Source organism: Erpetoichthys calabaricus, chromosome 10 (assembly GCF_900747795.2).
Source record: "Erpetoichthys calabaricus chromosome 10, fErpCal1.3, whole genome shotgun sequence".
NCBI lineage: Eukaryota > Metazoa > Chordata > Cladistia > Polypteriformes > Polypteridae > Erpetoichthys > Erpetoichthys calabaricus.
In genome coordinates, this window is record NC_041403.2 from 166,983,194 (window position 1) to 167,005,525 (window position 22,332).

The 22,332-nt window shown below is 47.2% G+C and overlaps 1 protein-coding gene across 1 annotated transcript in view; it reads left to right on the forward strand.

Moving 5' to 3' along the window:
• Positions 1-14,798, forward strand: part of xpr1a (xenotropic and polytropic retrovirus receptor 1a) — a 136,606-nt gene extending 121,808 nt beyond the window's left edge. Inside the window, exons 13-15 of the mRNA XM_028812415.2 lie at positions 7,813-7,952; positions 8,177-8,398; positions 11,895-14,798. Of these exons, the coding sequence (XP_028668248.2) occupies positions 7,813-7,952; positions 8,177-8,398; positions 11,895-11,958 (426 nt within the window). The 3' untranslated portion in view covers positions 11,959-14,798. The remainder of the gene's footprint in view (positions 1-7,812; positions 7,953-8,176; positions 8,399-11,894) is intronic.
• Positions 14,799-22,332: the final 7,534 nt, after the last annotated feature.

Below are 22,332 nucleotides of genomic sequence, written 5' to 3' on the forward strand. Positions count from 1 at the left end.
CCTCCAAATCCAGCAGGTTGTGAGGTGGAGCTGCCACCACAGATTGCACTCGTCATTCCAACGCGTCATACTGATGGAGGATTTGCAGGTCAGGGCAACACCTTAAAACTCTTCATCATGTTCCTCAAACCATTCCTGAACAACTTTGTGTCTGTGTGGCAGGGCGCATTACCCTGCATGAAAGATAACCGCTTCCATCCTAGGGGGGGGGCCAGAATGACCAGGCCATGGTGGGAGATACCGTTGCCATGAAGGGGCGTACCTGGTCTGCAAAGACATCTAGGTGGGTGCTACATGTTGAAGTATCGTACACCCTGGACACAGGGATTCCCAGCAGAACGTTACCCAAAGCATCGCACCTTCTCCACTAAATTGTCTTCCAGCCACACAGTGCATCCCGGTGCCATCTCTACACCAGGCAAACAACGCACATGAATGACCGAAATCCCGCTCTGATGCCCGTGTGCCCTTAGTAGATGCTTTTCAACAGTGAATGGGCATTAGCAGGGGCACTCTGGCAGAGTTTGCCTGTGGCCACGCAGTCCAGTAGGGTTTGACCAGTAACCCTCAGATTCGCTTACGTGTGATTTGTGCCCTTCTGTTGGGTCTTAGCTGACGGGACATGCCATCGGTGTGCCCTGTCACATCAGTACATCTCGGCTGCTCAACAAACCCGTCGACATTTCACTTTCTTTTTTCCCTCCTCTGGCCATTGCCAGCACTCTGACTGTGAGCCCCCCACAAGCTCGTCTGGCCATAGTGATTTGGCCTTCATCAGAGTCGCTCCCCAGCTGTTCAGGCTGTCTAACATATCATGACTTTGACTTGCACCATTGTTACGGGATGGTCAATGCCAGTTGGTGTTTTGTAGTTGCTGTGTGTACCCCTTGACTGGTGTAAGAATAAACGAACCTTCCTTCTTGAAGGAGGCTGGCATCAGGACGTCAACATTCCTGCTCCAATAGTTGGGAGGTAACTGGCCACTGTGGATGAATCCGGAAAAAGCCCGCTAAACTGGCAGAGAGAGAGAGAGAGAGAGTGTCATTAGACATACTAGGTGGCTCAGTCCGCAATTTATTATTTAGCATTTACATCAAAGTGCAGAAACATCAGTGGGCTTCACATCTGCCAAGTTTATGCAGCACTCGCAACTGACGTCCCTCACTGTAACGCGCTAATGGAAATTGTTTTGGATTTTTCAGGGTCAGTGATCTTTGTTGAATGTTTGCTGTTATCGATGATTGCCATCCCGTGGTATGCCACTTCACTGAATTTATTTGTTTCTTACGGCATCTGCCTCAAGTCTGGAAACGTTGGCTTCTTCAGATCCATTTGCACGTCGTAATTACATTTCGCTTCCTTGTCTACCGTGCTTGCTCATCTTCAGCACCGGCGGTGGTTGTTCTTGTACACATTGCTGTGGCGTCTCTCTTATGTTTTTGTTCTTTTCTCTTCTCTCGAGCCTGCAGCTGTTGATGAAATTCACTTTGTCAGGCTCCACACACCCTCTCTGCATCTTCGTTCACGCTTGACATCACTCATCACGCGACGGTTTTGGTCAGAGTGCTGATTTGAAAGCTTTTCGTTTTTACCTGCAAGCAGGCATCCTTTTAGCTGTTGCCACCGGACGGATGGACGGACGGACAGACAGACAAACAAACATAGACGTAGATCAATAGATGAATGGATTTCCTGGTTAAATTTACAGTGTCAGTTTGTCTGTTGCCTCAGTTGTACGTCATACGCTTTGTGATGCTCAGCAGCAATGCTAATGTTTGCAGTGCACCACCTGCTGGAGTGAAAAATGCAATGCATTTAATTTTACATGCATTACAAAATATTCAGCAGTAGATGACACATTGCAAACATTAACACTGAATACGCCCCAACAGAGTGGAACTACCGGATGGATGGATGGATAGATGTGAAAGGCACTAGAGAAAGAAAGAAGAAAAGAGAACAAACTTAATTTGTCCCCAAGGAGATATTTGGGTTTTTCAGAAGCTCTTTAAATAAATAAATACATAAATAGGTAAGTAAATAAATATACACACAGTTTGGTCTGGACAGAAGTCAGCTTCTCTCTCTCTGTCTATATACTGTATATACTCACGCATGAGTCGGGTCTTGAAACCCGAAAAATCGATCAGAAAATCAGACCCCGACTTATACGCCTGTTCAAAAATACGACACATTTTTTTTTTTTTTTTTTACATCTTCTTGCCTCCTCCAATCTCGCACCAGTTTCTCAGACGCATTGAATGTTGTTACCAATTTCTTTTGCCACTTCAACGACTTTTAATTTCAAACCAGCTTCATATTTTCTTCTGATTGAATGCTTCATCATAGATAAGGAACGCTCTTACGATAAAGGTGTATGAGGGTGTGAGACACAAAAAACACAAATCAGTGCAAACGTCGCTTCAGAATAGTTTGGGTATCACCATGTGGTTTACGTGGGCACAATACATAGAAAAAAAAGGCTGTGTGCTCCGTGGTGACTCTCTCTGGTGGGCATTAGCATATCATAATCTCTTGGACCAATAGTGTGAGTTTTACACATTCGACTTATATGACCGACATTATAAAATACCAGAAATTATACGATAAAACCAGGCCTCGACTTATCCACAGGAGAACTTAAATGCAAGTATATATGGTATGTATGTATGTATTTTTTTTAAATAAATAAATATATATGTATATATATATATATATATATAATCACACACATACACACACACATATTTTATATATATATATATATATATATATATATATATATATATAATATGTATTATATAAATACTGTATGTAAAATATCTTTAAAAAAAAAAAAAAAAAAAAAAGACGTCTGGTGTCTGTGCCCCTGCTTGAGAGTAATGTCGTCTGGCGTCCACAAGAGAGCAGGAATGTCCTATGAACAAAGGCGAGTGGGTGGCCAGTAAACCGTATGTAGTGTTCTGTGTCACGATGTTCAAAACGGTGACTGAAATGTCTGATGAAGAAAAGCAACAAGAAGCACAAAGAAAGAGGAATGTAAGAGCTACGATGTCCATCCATCCATTGTCTCCCGCTTATCCGAGGTCGGGTCGCGGGGGCAGCAGCTTGAGCAGAGATGCCCAGACTTTCCTCTCCCCGGCCACTTCTTCTAGCTCTTCCGGGAGAATCCTGAGGCGTTCCCAGGCCAGTCGAGAGACATAGTCCCTCCAGCGTGTCCTGGGTCTTCCCCGGGGCCTCCTCCCGGTTGGATGTGCCCGGAACACCTCACCAGGGAGGCGTCCAGGAGGCATCCTGATCAGATGCCCGAGCCACCTCATCTGACTCCTCTCGATGCGGAGGAGCAGCGGCTCTACTCTGAGCTTCTCACCGTATCTTTAAGGGAGAGCCCAGACACCCTGCGGAGGAAACTCATTTCAGCCGCTTGTATTCGCGATCTCGTTCTTTCGGTCACTACCCATAGCTCATGACCATAGGTGAGGGTAGGAACATAGATCGACTGGTACATTGAGAGCTTTGCCTTGCGGCTCAGCTCCTTTTTCACCACGACAGACCGATGCAGAGCCCTCATCACTGTGGACGCCGCACCGATCCGCCTGTCGATCTCACGCTCCATTCTTCCCTCACTCGTGAACAAGACCCCGAGATACTTGAACTTCTCCACTTGGGGCAGGATCTCACTCCCAACCCTGAGAGGGCACTCCACCCTTTTCCAGCTGAGGACCATGGTCTCTGATTTGGAGGTGCTGATTCCCATCCCAGCCGCTTCATACTCGGCTGCGAACTGATCCAGAGAGAGCTGAAGATCACGGCCTGATGAAGCAAATAGGACAACATCATCTGCAAAAAGCAGTGACCCAATCTTGAGTCCACCAAGCCGGACCCCCTCAATGCCCTGGCTGCACCTAAAAATTCTGTCCATAAAAGTTATGAACAGAATCGGTGACAAAGGGCAGCCCTGGCGGAGTCCAACTCTCACTGGAAACTGGTTCGACTTACTGCCGGCAATGCGGACCAAGCTCTGGCACCAATCGTACAGGGACCGAACAGCCCTTATCAGGGGGGCCGGTACCCCATACTCCCGGAGCACCCCCCACAGGATTCCCCGAGGGACACGGTCGAACGTCTTTTCCAAGTCCACAAAACACATGTAGACTGGTTGGGCGAACTCCCATGCACCCTCCAGGACTCTGCTAAGGGTGTAGAGCTGGTCCACTGTTCCGCGACCAGGACGAAAACCACACTGTTCCTCCTGAATCCGAGGCTCGACTATCCGATGGACCCTCCTCTCCAGAACCCCCAAATAGACTTTTCCAGGGAGGCTAAGGAGTGCGATCCCTCTGTAGTTAGAACACACCCTCCAGTACCCCTTCTTAAAGAGGGGGACCACCACCCCGGTCTGCCAATCCAGAGGCACTGTCCCTGATGTCCATGCGATATTGTAGAGACGTGTCAACCAAGACAGCCCTACAACATCCAGAGCCTTGAGGAACTCTGGGCGTATCTCATCCACCTCCGGGGCCCTGCCACCAAAGAGTTTTTTGACCACCTTGGTGACTTCAGTTCCAGAGATGGGGGAGCCCACCTCTGAGTCCCCAGGCTCTGCTTCCTCATTGGAAGGCATGTTATTGGGATCGAGGAGGTCTTCGAAGTACTCCCCACACCGACCCACAACGTCCCGAGTTGAGGTCAGCAGCGCACCATCCCCACCATATACAGTGTTGACACTGCACTGCTTCCCCTTCCTGAGACGCCGGATGGTGGACCAGAATCTCCTCGAAGCCGTCCGAAAGTCGTTCTCCATGGCCTCCCCAAACTCCTCCCACGCCCGAGTTTTTACCTCAGCAACCACCAAAGCCGCATTCCGCTTGGCCTGCCGGTACCTATCAGCTGCCTCCAGGGTCCCACAGGACAAAAGGGTCCTGTAGGACTCCTTCTTCAGCTTGACGGCATCCTTCACCGCCGGTGTCCACCAACGGGTTCGGGGATTGCTGCCACGACAGGCACCGACCACCTTACGGCCACAGCTCCGGTCAGCTGCCTCAACAATAGAGGCACGGAACATGGCCCATTCGGACTCAATGTCCCCCACCTCCCTCGGGACATGGTCGAAGTTCTGCCGGAGGTGGGAGTTGAAGCTACTTCTGACAGGGGGCTCTGCCAGACGTTCCCAGCAGACCCTCACAACACGTTTGGGCCTACCAGGCCTGACCGGCATCCTCCCCCACCATCGGAGCCAACTCACCACCAGGTGGTGATCAGTTGACAGCTCCGCCCCTCTCTTCACCCGAGTGTCCAAGACATGTGGCCGCAAGTCCGACGACACGACCACAAAGTCGATCATCGAACTGAGGCCTAGGGTGTCCTGGTGCCAAGTGAGCATATGAACACCCCTATGCTTGAACATGGTGTTCGTTATGGACAATCCGTGATGAGCACAGAAGTCCAATAACAAAACACCACTCGGGTTCAGATCGGGGGGGCCATTCCTCCCAATCACACCCTTCCAGGTCTCACTGAGCATTGAAGTCTCCCAGCAGTACAAGGGAGTCCCCAGAAGGCTACGATGTCCAATGCAGAAACATAAAAAGCGAGGTAAGGCATATGTGGTGAACAGAGGTTCACAAACGCATGACGTGATTGAAGCAGACAGGCCTACCATTAAGCCCATTGTTTTTTCGCTGTGCTGGTATATATTGCTATCGACAAACAAAATCGCAAACAAAAAATAAATGCGGCGTTAAAGAGAACATCATCTCAGACCAGAGTCTGCTTCTGACTACTCACTGGTGGAAAAGCCGTTTGTCTTCCAGTCTGCAGAGGAAGGAAAACAGAAGGCTTTATCACGGAGTGCCAACCTCCAGAGTAGCGGAGCATTACCGTCACCAGAGCCTTTAAAAACTGTCCCCTATGAGCATGTGTGTGACAATATTTAATGTATGTGTGTGTGTGTGATGAGATGGACTGGGATCTAAATGGAGTCCATAGTGGAACTGGATGAAGACTCGGGTTACACATGTACAGCAGCACCTTCAGAAAGTCTTCAGGCCCCCTTCACTCTTTTCACATTTTTATGCTGTAGACTTTCATGTTCATTTTCTCCCCCATCAAGCAACACTCCGTACCCCAGAATTTAACAAAGCGAAAACGAGAGTTTAGAAAATTCTGCAAATATTTTTTAAAAATAAAAAACTAAGAAAATCCCACTGACATGAGCATTCAGACCCTCTGCTCAGTATTACCGCCTGGAGTCTTCTCATGTCTGGCACGACAAGTTAAACCCACCTGGATTTGGAGAAGTTCGGCTGTTCTTCTCTGCAGATCTTCTCGAGCTCGGGCAGGTTGGCTGAAGACCATCAGCGGATGGCTCTGCTCAGGTCTCCCTAGAGATGTTCGATTGGATTCAAGTGTGAGCTCTGGTTGGGGGACTCGGTGACATGCACAGCATTGTCCCTAAGCCACTCCCCAGATTTGTCCCCAGTCTGAGGTCCAGAGCGCTCTGAGCAGGTTTTCATTCTGGATATTTCTAACACTTTGCTCTGTTCAGCTTCCCTCGATTCCTGACTTGTCTCCCAGTCCCTGATGCTACCACCACCATACTTCACTGTTAGAATGGTATTGCACCGGTGATAATCAGTACCTGGCATCCTCCAGACATGGCACTACTAGACCTGAGGTCAAACCGCTCCCATCTTCGTTTCATTGGACAAGAAAATCTTGTTTCTAGCATCCTGAGAGTCCTTGAGGTGCCATTTTGCAAATTCCAAGTGTCATCTGGGCACTCAGTGGAGTGTTGCAGTGATGGTTGTCCTTCTGGAAGTTTCTCTCGTCCCTACACAGAAGTTCTCTGGAGCTCAGCCAAAGTGACCATCTAGTTTTTGGTTACTTCTCCTACTAAGGCCCTTCTCCCTCAATTGCTCAGTTTGGTCAGCTCCAGGATGAGTCCTGGTTGTTCCAAACTTCTTCCATTTAAGAATTTTGAAGGCCACTGCCCTCTTGAGAACCTTCAGTGCTACAGAATTTTCTTTTTGCAGCCTTCCCCAGATCTGAGTGACCGTTGGGTTCTTGGTCTAACTCCCTTACCAAGATTGCTCATTTTGGTCAAGCGCCCAGATTTGCAGTTTTTCCAGACCCCTTCTGTTTCTGTTGAAGGCCCATCTGCTCTTAGGAACCTTTTTGTATCCTTCCCCAGATGTTCACCTGACCACAGTCCTGGCTCTGAGCTCTGCAGGCAGTTCCTCCAACCTCATGGCTTGGTCTGTGATCACCAGGTGGACCTTCTTTAGACAGCTGCTGGCCTTTCCTAATCCCTCCAATCAAATGAGTTGACCACTGGTAGACACCAAACAAGGTGTAGAAACATCTCAGAGGTGACCAATAGAATGGGATGCACCTAAGCGAAGGGTCTGCACACTTGTATCAGTGGGATATTTCAAGTTCTTAGTTTTAATAAATTTGCAAAAATTTCTAAAGTCCTCTTTGTCATTCTGGGGGTATTGAGTGTTGCTTGATGGGGGGGGACGGGGACAAAATAAAAATAGCACAAGGCTAGAAGAAGATGATGTGACAAAAATGAAGGCGTCAGAGTAGGTTGTGAAGGCATTGTATCCAGTCCATCCAGCATGTTCTTCGTAAGGGCAGAGTTTGAGTTTCACCCAGTGAGACATGCAGGAGCCGCTGGAGGAGACAGGAAGGTGAGATGACTCTGGTGCTGCATGATAGGGATGCTGTGGACGAGTGCAGGGTATAAAGGTTGAAGGTTCAAAGCACTCGCCTTAACACTTCCTTTCACCAATTCTTCCACTTCTGCAGGCTTACTACTACTGTGCCATAATTGAGGACATCATACTGCGCTTTGCCTGGACCGTCCAGATCTCCATCACTGCACTGAATCCTTTCCCATCAGGCTCTGACATCATTTCCACCGTTTTTGCACCTCTCGAGGTCTTCCGGTAAGATGGTCTAAACAGAAAATCCAAGCAATAGTGGGTTTTAGGAAACCACCGGAAAAGCTGTGGCCTTCAGCCCCACTGGACTATCGGATGAGCACTGATGCTTCTCACTCCCGGACGCCATACTTGGTGGTTTGGTGGGAGGGGTTGGTGTGGCGTCCTGAGGTTACACTTAAGCCTCAACATCCCGGTCCCGGCCTAATCACTGCTGTCTCTTCTTGCAGGCGCTTTGTGTGGAACTTCTTCCGACTGGAGAATGAACATCTCAACAACTGTGGTGAATTTAGGGCTGTTCGAGATATCTCTGTGGCACCCCTCAACGCCGATGACCAGACACTCCTAGAACAAATGATGGATCAGGAGGACGGCGTCAAGAACCGAGTGAAAAGCAAGCCTTGGAAAAGAAGCCACAGCGTTTCCATCCGTCGTCCAAGACTCCCGTCCCAGTATGGACCTTTCTTTTTCTATTTTCTCCTCCTCCTTTCTCTTTCCCCTTCCTTCTCCTCCATTATGACTTGACCTCAGTAGCATTTCCTCCACTTAAGTTCAAACGTACCTTCATGATGCATCATACCAGGTAAACCTGCTTATTCCCAGCACTTGGTGGAGGGTTGAATCCTGACTAGGGTGCCCTCTGGGGGGATTCCTCCAACATTACAAAGAGAAGGTCCGCTTCATTTACAGTATAATAAATTATCCAGGGCTGAGGGGGGCTTAGGTTGGACTGGGAGCCCAAATGGGATTAACCCACCTTGGAGCTCAATGCAGTTGGTTTTGGGTTCCCTGGAGCCCTGTGGTGGAGTAAGTTGGTTTTCAAATCGGTAGTGGGGGGATATGTGGTTTTTACAGAATCCCAATAAATGTTAACTTATTATGACAAACAACAAACTTCCTTGTAACGCAACAGAACTTCGTCTGGAGGTGCAAGGTGAAGATCTTCCCGGTGGGGAAACCTCTACCAAACGTTCCCAGCACACCCTCGCTATACTTTTGTGCCCGCCTGATCTGTCCATCATCTGCCTCCCACCATCTGATCCAACTCACAACCAGGTAATGAGCACATGACTGACCTAAGTGTTCAAGATACATCCACAGATCTACATCATCGACATACAGCTAGAATGTTCTGGAACACCCTAATGCTCGAACAAAACATTCAACATGGACAAACTGTGACTAGCACTTAAGTCCAACAACAACACCCCACTTGGGTTCAGTTCACGTGAAGTTGTTCCTCCCAATCGTACCCTTCCAGGTTTCACTGTTGCTGCCCACGTGATTGGTAGAGACCCCAGAGTTGGGGGAAGCACCTTCCAGTACTGCCCTGCAGGTCTCCAAGACTCGATTGTTGGCAGATAAGCCAGTTTTTGCTTGTTAGGTCCGTTTGTTTTTCTGTGTGTGGTCCCGATGTTGGCCTGGTAGAACTTCGACGAGGCCATGGTGGAGTTGTGGTCACAGATGGGCTACAGTTCACTTTGGGGGATACTTTCTATGTCAAGTGAACTGAACTACAGGTGCAGTCCCATTACAGATCGTTCTACACTTGGTCACTTCTCTGCAAGAGGTCTGGAGGTTCATGAGAGAGAAATAAGGGCCAGAGAAGTGAGGACTGTCCAGGATATGGATAAGAGAATGAGGACTTGGGTTGGCATAATAGACAACATCCTATTTAAAGGAGGTCTTCACCAGGGATGATCTTGAAGTTCTTATCCCTTTGATCTTGTTATGGATGTGTTGACTCCTAAGATGAAAGACCAGGCCTCCTTGGTTTGTGCTGAAGACATTGTGTTGAGTAGCACCAGAAAGTTGGAAGAATGGAGAAGGGCTTTGCAAGACAGGGCAGTGTTTCTCAAATGTTTCTTAGTGTCTTCAAAACCCAGTCCTTGACAACCATCAAATCGTTGGTGGGGTCTCCTCTTGGAGAATCACCACTGGCGGTCATAGCTGGGTTGGGTGCTTATGGAGAGAAAGAATTGCTGACGACGACAGTCATAGGTCTCCCCTTGGAGAATCATCACCGTCATAGCCCAGGGTTGGTGTCGTCCTCCATGGACAATCACTGATGACGGTCATAGTGGAGCAATGTCCATAGCGACCCATCGTGAGACACTTTGCAAACCGTGTGTGACCGTTTCATTTTGAATACAATGGTGAGTCATGACCCTGCTCGCCCCAAAGGTTGACAACCTGCGACTGATCCATAGTTTAAGAAATTTTGAGATAAGAGGAATGGGGGATATTTGAAGTTGAGTGATGATCAGGATTTGCAAGTTGGCCTACAGGAAGAGCTACTGAGAAGAGTGGAGAAGTTTAAATACCAAGGATCAGTGGTAGCCCAAGATGGAGAATTGGATATGGAGATGACCCACAGAGTGCATTGTGGGTGGAACAATTGGATGAAGGTATCAGGAGTATTGTGCGATCGAAGAATTAAGGTGAAAGGTTTGGTTTATAAGACCAGCAGTGATGTATGGAGCTGAGACATGAGCAGAAAAGGGAGCACAGCAGGAGAAGAAGTTTGAGGTGGCAGAAGTGAGAATGTGGAGATGGATGTGTGGAGTTATAAAGAAGGACAGAATAAGAAGTGAGACAATCTGAGGTACAACAAAAATGGGAGAGGAAGTACAGGAAAGTAGGTTGAGGTGGTATGGACCTGTGATGATGAGAGACAAGGGATATGTGGGGAAAAGAATGATGGGAATGGGAGTCCAGGGGAAGAGAAAGGGAGGGAGATGGATGGATGAAGTCAAAGAAGATCTGAAGGTAAAGGGTCTGGCTGGTGAGAAGGACTGAGTAGTATGAAGAAGGTTGATCAGGCAGATGAAGATGATGATCCTGTGTAAATATTCCAGAGTTATTTATTTAACGATATTTTAGCAAAACAATCCTTGCGGTTTGCACATTGTGAGTGTACAACGGATGACTTGATGATGGGATTGTACAACACAATTCTTTTTCAGGGATGTTTTGGATTTTGTTTTCAGTTGCGCAGCAATCTTAAAGATTGGTTTGGCAAGATCTTCCTCTCATACGACCTTGCTGTTATCTAATATGTTAATAAGTACTTTCCTAATTTATTTCCTGTTATACAGGGAGATTCACTCAAAAGATGCCCCCGAATATTCTGTTGTAACTCCCATCAGGATGAAGCAACCTGAACCTGAACAATCCGCTCTATACCTTGACGTACGTGTAATCGATTTCACTCCATGCAATGCTGGAAGTGGTTTCCATTTTTGACGCGGCGCTCCATGTTCCTGAACGTATCGGTAAGCGTCTCGGTGGGGAATAGCAGCAATGTCACGTTGGAGGTTTTCCACAGTGCAAGGCTTGTTCCGATAGACTTTTCCTTTGAGCAGACCCCAAAGGAAGAAGTCTGGTGGTGTCAGATCTGGATACCGTGGTTTGAAATGACCCTTTTGCCAAAAAAGGACTCCCATTTCTGCCAGGCTCCTCGCCGATGTGCGACACGTTGCTCCATCTTGCTGGAAGTCACCTTCCGTTAACTTCACGATCACCCAGTCGATTCTGACATCACTTGACCCCAGTAGGTGCGCACCATGAAGACACGCTGCTCAATACGTACACCACCATCCTGATGAGTGACTGAGTGAAGGGGTACGGGCGGTAGGCACCCACAAGCTGCAAACGGAGGTTAAACGTTGCAATGGCTGTCCGGCGCCCACCTCATCGCTCCATAAACTGAGGAGCACATTGCATGTTGTTTCGCTCAGATGGCTTCGTCCCAGCGAGACGTATTCCAGAATATTCGGGGCCTTCTTTCACGTGAATCTCCTGGTACTTTCCATAACGTCTCGTTACATTTCACCTCATAATTAAACCGTTTTGTTTTTGTGGCCCTAACTCTTGTGTTTTGGTTTTCTCCAAGCTGGTCCAGTCGGCCTGCATTGACCCCACGTATGTTTTTTGGACTCTTTGCAGGTCAAAGACTCGGGACACCAAGGTGCTGATTGATGACACAGACGACGAAGCAGCCTACACCTGAGAGGTGGCCGGCAGGAATGGAGTCAGACACGTCCTTCCATCATTTCAATCCGATCAGTCAGTCCAATCAGTCCAGGAGCTGCTTCAGCTCAACTCGCCTACAGACTCGAAAACCGTTCCTCTCCTTGGGCTTTCTCTTCATTATTTTTATATCTCCATTCGACTTGTTCATGTCACTAATCAGCTGCAAAACAGGATAAAAAACACAAGACTGTTTACAAATTAACGTATATCAGGGTCAAGCGAAACAAACTGACGGCTAGAGAAAAAGACGATTAACATGAGACAACCTCAGAAGTTCAGCTTGGGCCGGTTTCAGCTGCTTCAAACCGGTTTGGTCTTTTTTTTGTTGTCGTTTTTGTTTTTTTTTTGTTCTTCCTCCCTTCATGCTTTATGATTTACGTCAGTAGTCAGTCACGTCATCAAGCGACCCTCGGTGCACTTGCCGGAAGAGTGCACTCCTTCACGTACGGCGTACGAGCTCAAGAAAATGGAAAACGAAATCAGCGTACTTAATTTGTGAACTTTTTTTTTTTGTTTGTTTTTTAATTTTTTTTTTTTTTTTAATGTTTTCTGATGTCGAAATATTTTTCATATTATTTATGACGAAAGGAAAAAAAACAAAAGTCTCGAGTCATGTGCAATGATGTGATTATAGTGTTATAAACTGATGAGAGGTTTGATTTGCAATGTTGTTGTACGCTCGGCCGTTTAAAAGCCTTGCGGTGGCATCCAGACTGATTGGCCGAAGCATCGCTCGACTGGGCAGCGCTTACCCATCCCGGAGTCCCCGGGGACACACTTTTGTGCCCCTTGCTCCACAAGCCAAAGTGACTTTTTTTTTTTTTTTTGGTAGGTGACACGTCCCACGCCTGTCACCGGTTGCATTTGCCTGCCTTGTTGTAGAACTCGTCCGACTGCACCCCACCCCAGAGAGATTTTGATTGGGGTGTTCTGGACGGGACTAAACCTCAAGAATCTTTTGTTTTTATTGCCTTGTTGTTTTTTTTTTTTTTGAAATGTGCCACAATGCCACCCAAAGGGTTTTAAACAGGTTTTTGGGGGGTGTCTGCCAGTATTACAAGTTTTAGCGTTAAGCCTGTCGGTCGACTGCCTGTGGTCTGCATGCCAGAGCACAAAGCCAAGCATGCTGTTTTGGCACAAAGTTGTATTTCTTTTTAAGTTCGTGTTGGGCACGCGCTGCCACTTCAAATTAAACCAGCGGTTCCCAGTGGCGGCGTCTCTGCTGCCATGCTGGCCACCTGCTGTGACACTGAGACGCTCCCACAGTCTCCTACACACCTGATGGATATTTGTGTCCAACGTGAGCAGCCGCCGCTGCCACCCCCCCACACACCCCCGCTTTATGTCACAAACACCGTGTGACATCACGGCGCCTGTGCAGTGCCTTACAGCTTCGGAAAGGTGACTGAAATAAAGCCATAATCGACGTGTGCCCCCCCCCATGGCGACAGCAGCGTGCAATACTCGTCCGTCACAAAGCCTTACAAGAACGTCAAAGTGGGAAACGCGGGTTGGAGGGGAGTGTGACGTAACGACGGCTGGCGTGGCCCCCTCAGCCAATCACTCGCCTACAAAGCCTTTTGGTTTTTTTGCTCTCGGTGCTATAGGACAACAAGCGAGGGTGCCAGCTGTGGGTCCGTCTACACGCCTCCCCCCCACCTTTTGACCCTAAAAATGGGGAGGGGGGGTAAGGGGGTTCAAGTAGCTTTACTAAGAAAATTGAGAAGAAACATTCCAGATGTTCACATCCTTCCACCTTCCTCCCTTTGTTGTTTTTGTTGTTTTTCCTTTTCCTCTTATGCCGGTACCAACATTGTGGAGAGCTGGCATCGGTCTCCTTAGGAGTGTCTGCCCTGGCCTTGACCTTTCTGACGTTACCTAAGCTGGAACCAGAAACCGTCCAACCTGCGAGCACAATCTTCAGGGCCCGGGGGGGGGGTCTCGGCGCTTGTCGTCCCACCCCGGGACTTTACTGTCTTCACCGTCTCTCTCTCTCTCTCTCTCTCTCTTTGAGCTTTCTGTGTCCGCTCCAGCGTGATTGGTGGTGTCTGTGTGTTTGTGGGTGGGGCACAGCAGTGGCTCCTCCTTCCCTACCGACAAGGTGCGCCAAAAAGATGTCGGGGACACTGGGAAATGTCCCTGACGACGGTCGAGTCGCGCCTGACGGTGACGGGAAACGGGCAGCCGGCGCTCTTCGGTTATTTGATTTGCCTGCCAATGTCTCGCCAACGCACTGCACAGCTTTGTTTTTATTTGTGTGTTTATTTAATATTTTCGTAGGGGGCACCACCCCCCTCTCCACTCTGGGAAAGGGGGTGATAGGAGCGGGTGCTGCTCGAGGGGTGTAGTGGGTGGTCTCTCTACAGCTGGCAAGGGTGACGTGGTTTATTTTGGGGGGGGGGGGTGACTAGGTGGTACTGCAGATTCTTTGCTTGCTTTGCCCATGATGGCTGCCTGCTCTCTCTCTCTCTCTCTTGCCCTTTCTCTTCCTCTCCATGTGTCGTATTCTCTTCCTTTCTGAATAGATGATGCACAAGCGTGACAAAATGTCCGTAGCTTATAGATGGTTGTATCTAAAACGAATTAAAAAATAAAAAAAAAGTATGTGGTTCTGTGTATTAAAAAAGAAAAAAAAAAAAAATAGAAAAATGGCAGAAGCCAACGTGTTAGCGGCCCTCCTTCCAGGTTAGTTTGTGAATGTCGAGTGTCCTCGCGCTGTGATATGATGGTTTTACTGATGGTCTCATTTGTATTCCTGTACACACTGGTGATCCTGTTCTTACTGGGTTTTATAAACCACGCTTATTTTTAAAAGTGCTCACGCCTGCTTGACTTTTTGTTCCGCCGAGCGCGTTGAGCTGGTGACGGGGGTGCGGTGGGCACGAGTGGCGAGAAAAACCAAGAAAAGGAGCCCCCCTGAAAGATTGTGCTGCTGAGGTAGTCGACAATGGGGGGTGGAAGGAGTGACCTTCCCAGAGTTGTGGGACCACTTGTGGTGGGCATGAGTACAGTCTGGACCACCGGAGCCCACCAGTTCTTCTAAAATAACATGAAGTCAGGTTTGGAGTCCACCACACTACTGGGTCACTTTACTCCATAAAGGTCCTCGTGTTCCCCCTCAATGTTCTCGATGAACTCATTTTAAAGCCACCGTCTTGACCCACTGGTCTCATTCCCTCCATCATTTTAAACCCTTCAGTCAGGTCTCCTCTTCATCTCCTTAAGGTTCAGCTCTTTTAATTCCTCATCACTCATCACCTGTAGCCTCATAACCAGCCAGTCGCTCTTCTCTGGACCTTCTCTTGTGCTGCTGTGTCTTTATGGAGACCCAAACTCCCCACAGGACTCCAGATGAGGCCTCACCAGTGAGTTATAAAGCAGGGGTCGCCAACTGCAGGCCTGGAGGACCACCGTGGCTGTAAGTTCTCATTCTAAAGGGCTCGTTTATACTTCACGCTCAGAATGCGGATGCACATGCGTCATGGCTGCCACGCGTTCCCAGCGTTCATTTGACGCGTCCTCTGAGCAGGTCCTCAGAATGTAACGCGACGTGTGCACAAGTTGCAGTACCAGCAAAAAAAAAAAAGTCGGGGGGCACAGTGTGATCAAGTTGGAGTGTGACGTCAGAGTCTTATCGATGTGCGCCCTGTGGAGTTTGCATGTTCTCCCCGTGTCTGCGTGGGTTTCCTCCCGCAGTCCAAAGACCTGCAGCTTAGGTGCATTGGCCATCCTAGTGTGTGTGTGCGCATGTGTGTGCCCTGCACGCTCCATCATAGATAAGGGATGCTCTTATGATAAAGGTGTACAAGGGTGTGAGATCCAAAAAACACAAATCAGTGCAGATGTCACTTCGGAATAGTTTGGGTATCACCGTGTGGTCACGTGGGCACAACACATAGAAAACAAAAGGCCGTGTGCTCAGTGGTGACTCCCTCAGGTGGGTGGGCCTTAGCATAACGTAATCCCTTGGACCAATAGCGTGAGTTTTCCACATTCGATTTACAGGACCCTGTGGTGAGCTGGCGCCCTGCCTGGGATTTGGTTCCTGCCTTGCGCCCTGGGCTGGCTGGGGTTGGCTCCAGCAGACCCCCGTGACCCTGTAGTTAGGATATAGCAGGTTGGAAGATGGATGGATGGGCTTTCTCATTGGAGCTCTGGGACCGCAGGTTCAGTGCCATTGTCTAAATAATCCTAACATAAAGCACACAAATTAAATATTGTGAGTCATATACTGTGAAAGCATTGCACCCTCCGTGCACGCCACGTGTTATTCTGGAGAAATTAGGTGAGCAGGATTGGCGAAAACTGCTGTAAATGGTGCAAAAATATGGGAGTACTTACTGGGAGTTCATGGAATGGCACTGGGAGGCATTAAGGCGAACATTACGGTCATCAATAAGAATGGAACTCGGTGCTTATCGGGCAATAAAAATCCACATCAGGCTTTCTTAAAACACTGGGCCTTAATTAACAGAGCGGGGTAACAGAGCGCCAGGATTACCGTATACACTCGCGGGACAAATCGGGACTTTTACCGTATCATTTCTGGTATGTCGGTCGTGTAAGTCCATCCATCCATTATCCAACCTGCTATATCCTAACTACAGGGTTACGGGGGTTTGCCGGAGCCAATCCCAGCCAACACAGGGCAGGGCGCCAGCTCACCGCAGGGTCGTGTAAATCGAATGTGGAAAACTCGCGCTATTGGTCCAAGGGATTACGATATGCTAAGGCCCGCCCACCTGAGGGAGTCACCACGGAGCGCACGGCCTTTTGTTTTCTGTGTATTGTGCCCACGTGACCACACGGTGATACCCAAACTATTCCGAAGTGACGTCTGCACTGATTTGTGTTTTTTGTATCTCACCCCCAGTCGGGGCTCGACTTTACCGTGTAATTTCTGTACTGTATTTTATATTGTCGGTTGTATCAGTCAAATGTGGAAAACTCCCGCTATTGGTCCAAGGGATTACGATATGCTAAGGCCCGCCCACCTGAGAGAGTCACCGCGGAGCGCACGGCCTTTTGTTTTCTGTGTATTGTGCCCACGTGACCGAAGTGACGTTTGCGCGGTTTTGTGTTTTTTGGATCTCAGACCCTTGTACACCTTTATCGTAAGAGCATCCCTTATCAATGATGGAACGTTCGATCCGAAGAAAATATGAAGCTGGTTTTAAATTAAAAGTCATTGAAGTGGCGAAAGAAATTGGGAACTGCGCTGCTGGAACAAAATTCGATGTGTCTGAGAAACTGATGAGAGATTGGAGGAGGCAAGAAAATATAAAAAAAAATAAAAATAAAAATTTAAGTGTCGCATTTTTGAACAGGTCGGGGTCTGATTTTATGATTGATTTTTCGGGTTTCAAGACCCGACTTATACGCGCAGTCACCATTTTGTGGATATGTTAAGGCTATCTAAGGTAAAAGTGACAAGAGATTTAAAAGAATGAAGTATGAACGGGGAACTCCATTTTATTTTTTTTGGCATCTAAATGAAAGCTGCCAAACTAGAAGGTTGTATGTTAATAACACGTTTGTTTTAAACATGAAATTTAAAATGAATCAAAAAATGAGATTCAAAAACAAAAATCCTTGAAAAAATCCCAACTCTGTCTTCACTGAGGATGAGCCAACCCGGCTGAATTTGCTTCAACTTCAAGTTCGAGGAAATCGTGGAAATGTTCAGGAATATCGAGAAACACGGCAAACGGAGAAGGAGGAACTGAATTAGCTGTGAGTGGATTAGGAGGGTGAACTGGTCTTGTCAGTGGTCCGGAGGGCTACTGTGCTGGGCAGAAATGTGACCAGAGCTGTGAGGCAGGGGCGCTAACCACTGCGCCTCTATGAGATAAGAAGTGAATATCAGCAGAGCAAAATGGACTGCAGAGAGTGGCAAGAGGAGCAGGACGCGTGAATTCACGAAGGCGTGCCCACCACAGATAGGGGGGGGATTTGACAGCAGGCACTCGCCTCTCTTTCAGTACAATTTCTTTTTATTCGATGCTTTGGTTGGGTCACGGCCGCTGCTAGCACATAAGCACAACACTAAAACACCTGTCTGCATCAAGTGCACAGCACTCTGGGTAATACAGTTAAAGGGGCAGGTGACAAATTACATGACAGTCAATACAAAAAGACACGAATACACCGAACACATCTCCAGATTCCATCAGCATGCGTGATTTGTATTTAAATATTGAAGTTTTAGCTCAGGTTAAACTATTCTTCTTAAATCCATACAAAAAAAAAGAATTTCATTCCATATTCCAGTTAATCCATTATATGATCCACTGCTGGGATTGGCGTTATATGCTCTGGAAGCGGGGTGTGTGTGTGTGTGTGGGCTGGGGGTGCTTTCCAATCCAACATTGGCTGCTACAGCCTTGTGGTGTCACACTGACCTCGTAAAGCATCAGGCTGAGGGGAAAGAATCTCCGTCTAAGCAGAATGAAATTTCAGGAAAATATTCCACAAACAAAGTCACCGGTGAACCAGCAAATTTGCTGTGAAAAACGTTTCGGCTAATTTTGCCAATGAACGCTCCTCTTTTCCTTTCACACAGCACCACCTAACAAATGAATGAATCAACATAGCTGAATCTTACAGTATTTATAGCTGAATATAAATCTTAACCAGACCTTCTCTGTCACTCAAGGACTTTATGTAACACATAATTAAAATTTATAATAAACCTATTTTGACGGTATATATACACTAGCTGGGAGTCTCTCACCTAAAAGCTACAAGTGTATACATCTCTGCTGTGCTTGGCCTCAGGAATTTCCCTCTTTAGGGTCCAGCTGTGGTCCGCAAGCACACTAGGACTCCACTTCTCATGGTATCGCTGCTCAGTTTCAGAAATGCCCGGATGAAACCGTTCATCGTGCTTGTCACTGGCCACGCCCAGATTTCCAGGGAAAAGTCTGGGAAGTTAGAAAATGTTCAGAGACAACAATAAAAACACGGCGGCGCAGTGGGTAGCGCTGGTGGTAAGGAGACCTGGGTTCATTCCCCGGGTCCTCCCCGTGTCTGCGTGGGTTTCCTCCCACAGTCCAAAGACATGCAGGTTAGGTGCATTGGCGATTTTAAATTGTCCCTAGTGTGTGAGTGCCCTGCGGTGGCTGGCCCCCTGCCCGGGGTTTGTTTCCTGCCTGTGTTGGCTGGGATTGGCTCTAGCAGACCCCCGTTACCCAGTGTTAGGATATAGCGGGTTTGATACTGACTGACAGTGTAATCCAGAATTTAACTTGCAAAAATCTTAATAAGGCTTTAAATGCTATTTTACATCCTAAAGAAAGACATAACATAAAAATCATAGATGACAGAAAAATTCCAAGTACGTTTCTGAAAGCCAGCATGAAAATGTGCTTTTCAAACAAACTAAGGTGCTGTGTGACAAAATCTTTTATTGGCGTTCACAGCTCAGTACTGCGTTTCAGTTCTGCCACCTGGTGGACTAAATGTGAATTTCCATCTCTAGCGATACAAACCAAGGTAAGGTCAGAAGGAAAACAGTGACACGTCGTCGCGTCGGCCAGTGGTTCTCAATCTGTGGGGCGGGCACCCCTAGGGGGGCGCGAAGATGTGAAAAAAAGAAAACAAGAATCAAAAATATGAAAAATCCATCTATTGAAACGAAAAGAAATTAACTTAAGCTACATTCTGATACTAGAAAAATAAATATAGAGTTAGATAAATGTCGATAAAGGTTAAGTATGTATAATAAAATATGCATCTATGATATATCATTAATTAAAAAAGAACAAATTTGTATTAGTGGGCTCCTTTCAATAAAACGTGGGGGGGGGGGGGGGGGATTAAAACTGTTATGAAAACTCGGGTCGCAAATACTTAAAGGTTGAGAAACGCTGGCGTAGGCTACTCCGTAAGAAGTGGCGACATTTTAGAAATTAATGATCAGAGGGGTCCGACCCGGGTCCAGGTCAAAATGGTAAGGGGGCTTTTGAAATGCTGGGGGGTGGGCATGGTGTGATAAATCACTAAGAATCCAACGTGTAACCATAAGCCCAACAGCAAGGCTAACAAGTTAAATAACACGAGTGTGAAACTAACAACAGCCAGCAACAGTAAAGGAGCGCAATGAGTAAACCTGCGCGCGAATTTAATAAAAATAATGTGAACATACACCGGGTTTTCTCATTACATTATTCAGCTGAATTTTTGCAAGACAACACGCGGACTTTATTAAAATATGACGATATAATCAATTTAAAAAAGTCCATCCATCCATTATCCAACCCGCTATATCCTAACACAGGGTCATGGGGGTCTGCTGGAGCCAATCCCAGCCAACACAGGGCGCAAGGCAGGAACAAATCCAGGTCAGGGCAATTAAAAAAGTGCAATTCGTAATTCATGACAGTACCACGACAGTGCGAAATGCGATGCGGAAATTATAGATAGATAGATAGATAGATAGAAAAGGCACTATATGATAGATAGATAGATAGATAGATAGATAGATAGATAGATAGATAGATAGATAGAAAAGGCACTATATGATAGATAGATAGATAGATAGATAGATAGATACTTTATTAATCCCAATGGGAAATTCACATTATTACGGCCTCTTCTAGAAATGTTCCCCAAATTGCAAGTATACTCTGAGTCTCGATATGCAGGATGTCATAGTCATAACTCACGTTGATGTCATGTCAGCCGGTTATCATGTTTTTGTGTATTAATATTCGGACTACGGAATATTTTCAAAGACGCACATGTACGGAATATGACCTCGCAGAGAGATTTTAAAAGGCTTCCTCTTAGAAGCATCTCAGATATATATTTATGTACCAGCCATCCCCCGCGGCTTCGAGACAGGACAGTGAGGAGGCCCCGCCCAGCTCTCTCCTCATGACGTCACACTTCCCCCTCCCCTCGGCCCGCAGCCTCTGTCTGGGATTAGTGCGAATGTATCGCTCCTGCAAGCGAACTCTGATTCTCAGCGCAATGAGAAAAGTCGCAAAATCAACTGGAATGTTCAAGCAAATTCTAGAAAAAAAAAAAAAGATCTAAATCCGTTAAGTAGTTCTCTCGTTCAGAGTTAAGGGTTACGCCCTGAGGCAGACGCGTGAATGAGGAGGGCCCGAAGCCCGATGAGTCCCTCTCAGATTTGCGTTAATAAATCGGTATGGCAAGCGAACTCTGATACTTAGCGTGATGTGGGAAGTCGCAAAATCAACGGAATGTTCAAGCAAATTATAAAAAAAAAAACCCGTCTGAATCCGTTTGGGGTGGCGCAATGGGTAGCGCTGCTGCCTCGCATTTAGGAGACCTGGGTTCGCTTCCCGGGTCCTCCCTGCGTGGAGTTTGCATGTTTCTTCCCACAGGTCCCTAAATTGTCCCGTGTGTGCTCTGCGGTGTGCTGGCACCCTGCCCGGGGTTTGTTTCCTGCCTTGCGCCCTGTGTTGCCTGGGATTGGCTCCAGCAGACCCCGTGACCCTGTAGTTACGATATAGCGGGTTGGACAATGGATAGATGAATCCGTTAAGTGAAAAGCGGACAGACATACAAACGGGTCTATAAAACTATAAGAAGTTTCGCACTTGTTCCGTGAAACTTTTAAAACCGTTTCTTAGCGAGCACCTATGGGCCAAGGGTAACCTACATTCCAAATATCAAGTCCTTGGGAGATTTCGTGATGAGTGAGTCAGTGGGATTTGGCTTTTATAGATAGAGATAGATACTGCAGAATATAACTTGACAAATCCTCTCAAATGGGACACGCCGACCTCAAAGGTGGCCCCGGTAGGCACGGGGATTGGGGCGGTCGCCCCACTCGCCCACCCCTAAATGTCGCTGTTGTTCTGGGGTATTGAGTGTTGGAAAAAATGAATCCAAATGATCTGAGCACAAGGCTGCAGCACTGCAAGTGTGAAGAGTAAGCAGAACCTGAATATTTTCTGCATCTACTGTATGTAAAAAAAAAGATTAAAAAAAAACTTCATCAACCACACACAGCTCTAAGTTTCACCTGACAGGTCTACTGCTCAATTGATAGACTCTGAGGCCTCCATAGATCATCGGAGGTGGAGAGGGGACCACTGGAATATTAAACCTTTAAAAAGAAAAACAAAAAAACGAAATGCATTTGCCTTTAATTACCTTTTATAAGCTCACAGTTTACGTCTATTGATAAGAAAAAAGGGTGGCTATAATAATGATGATGATGATGATGATGATGCGTAAACAGATGATCGTTATTTCCATACGTTATCCTTTCGGGCATTCGGGCGGGAAGCAAGAAACGCGTGTCCGCCCACGTCGATTTGCGCGCGCACGCTCACCCCTGGCGCGTCATCAGCCCCGCTAGGAACCTTTGTTAGCG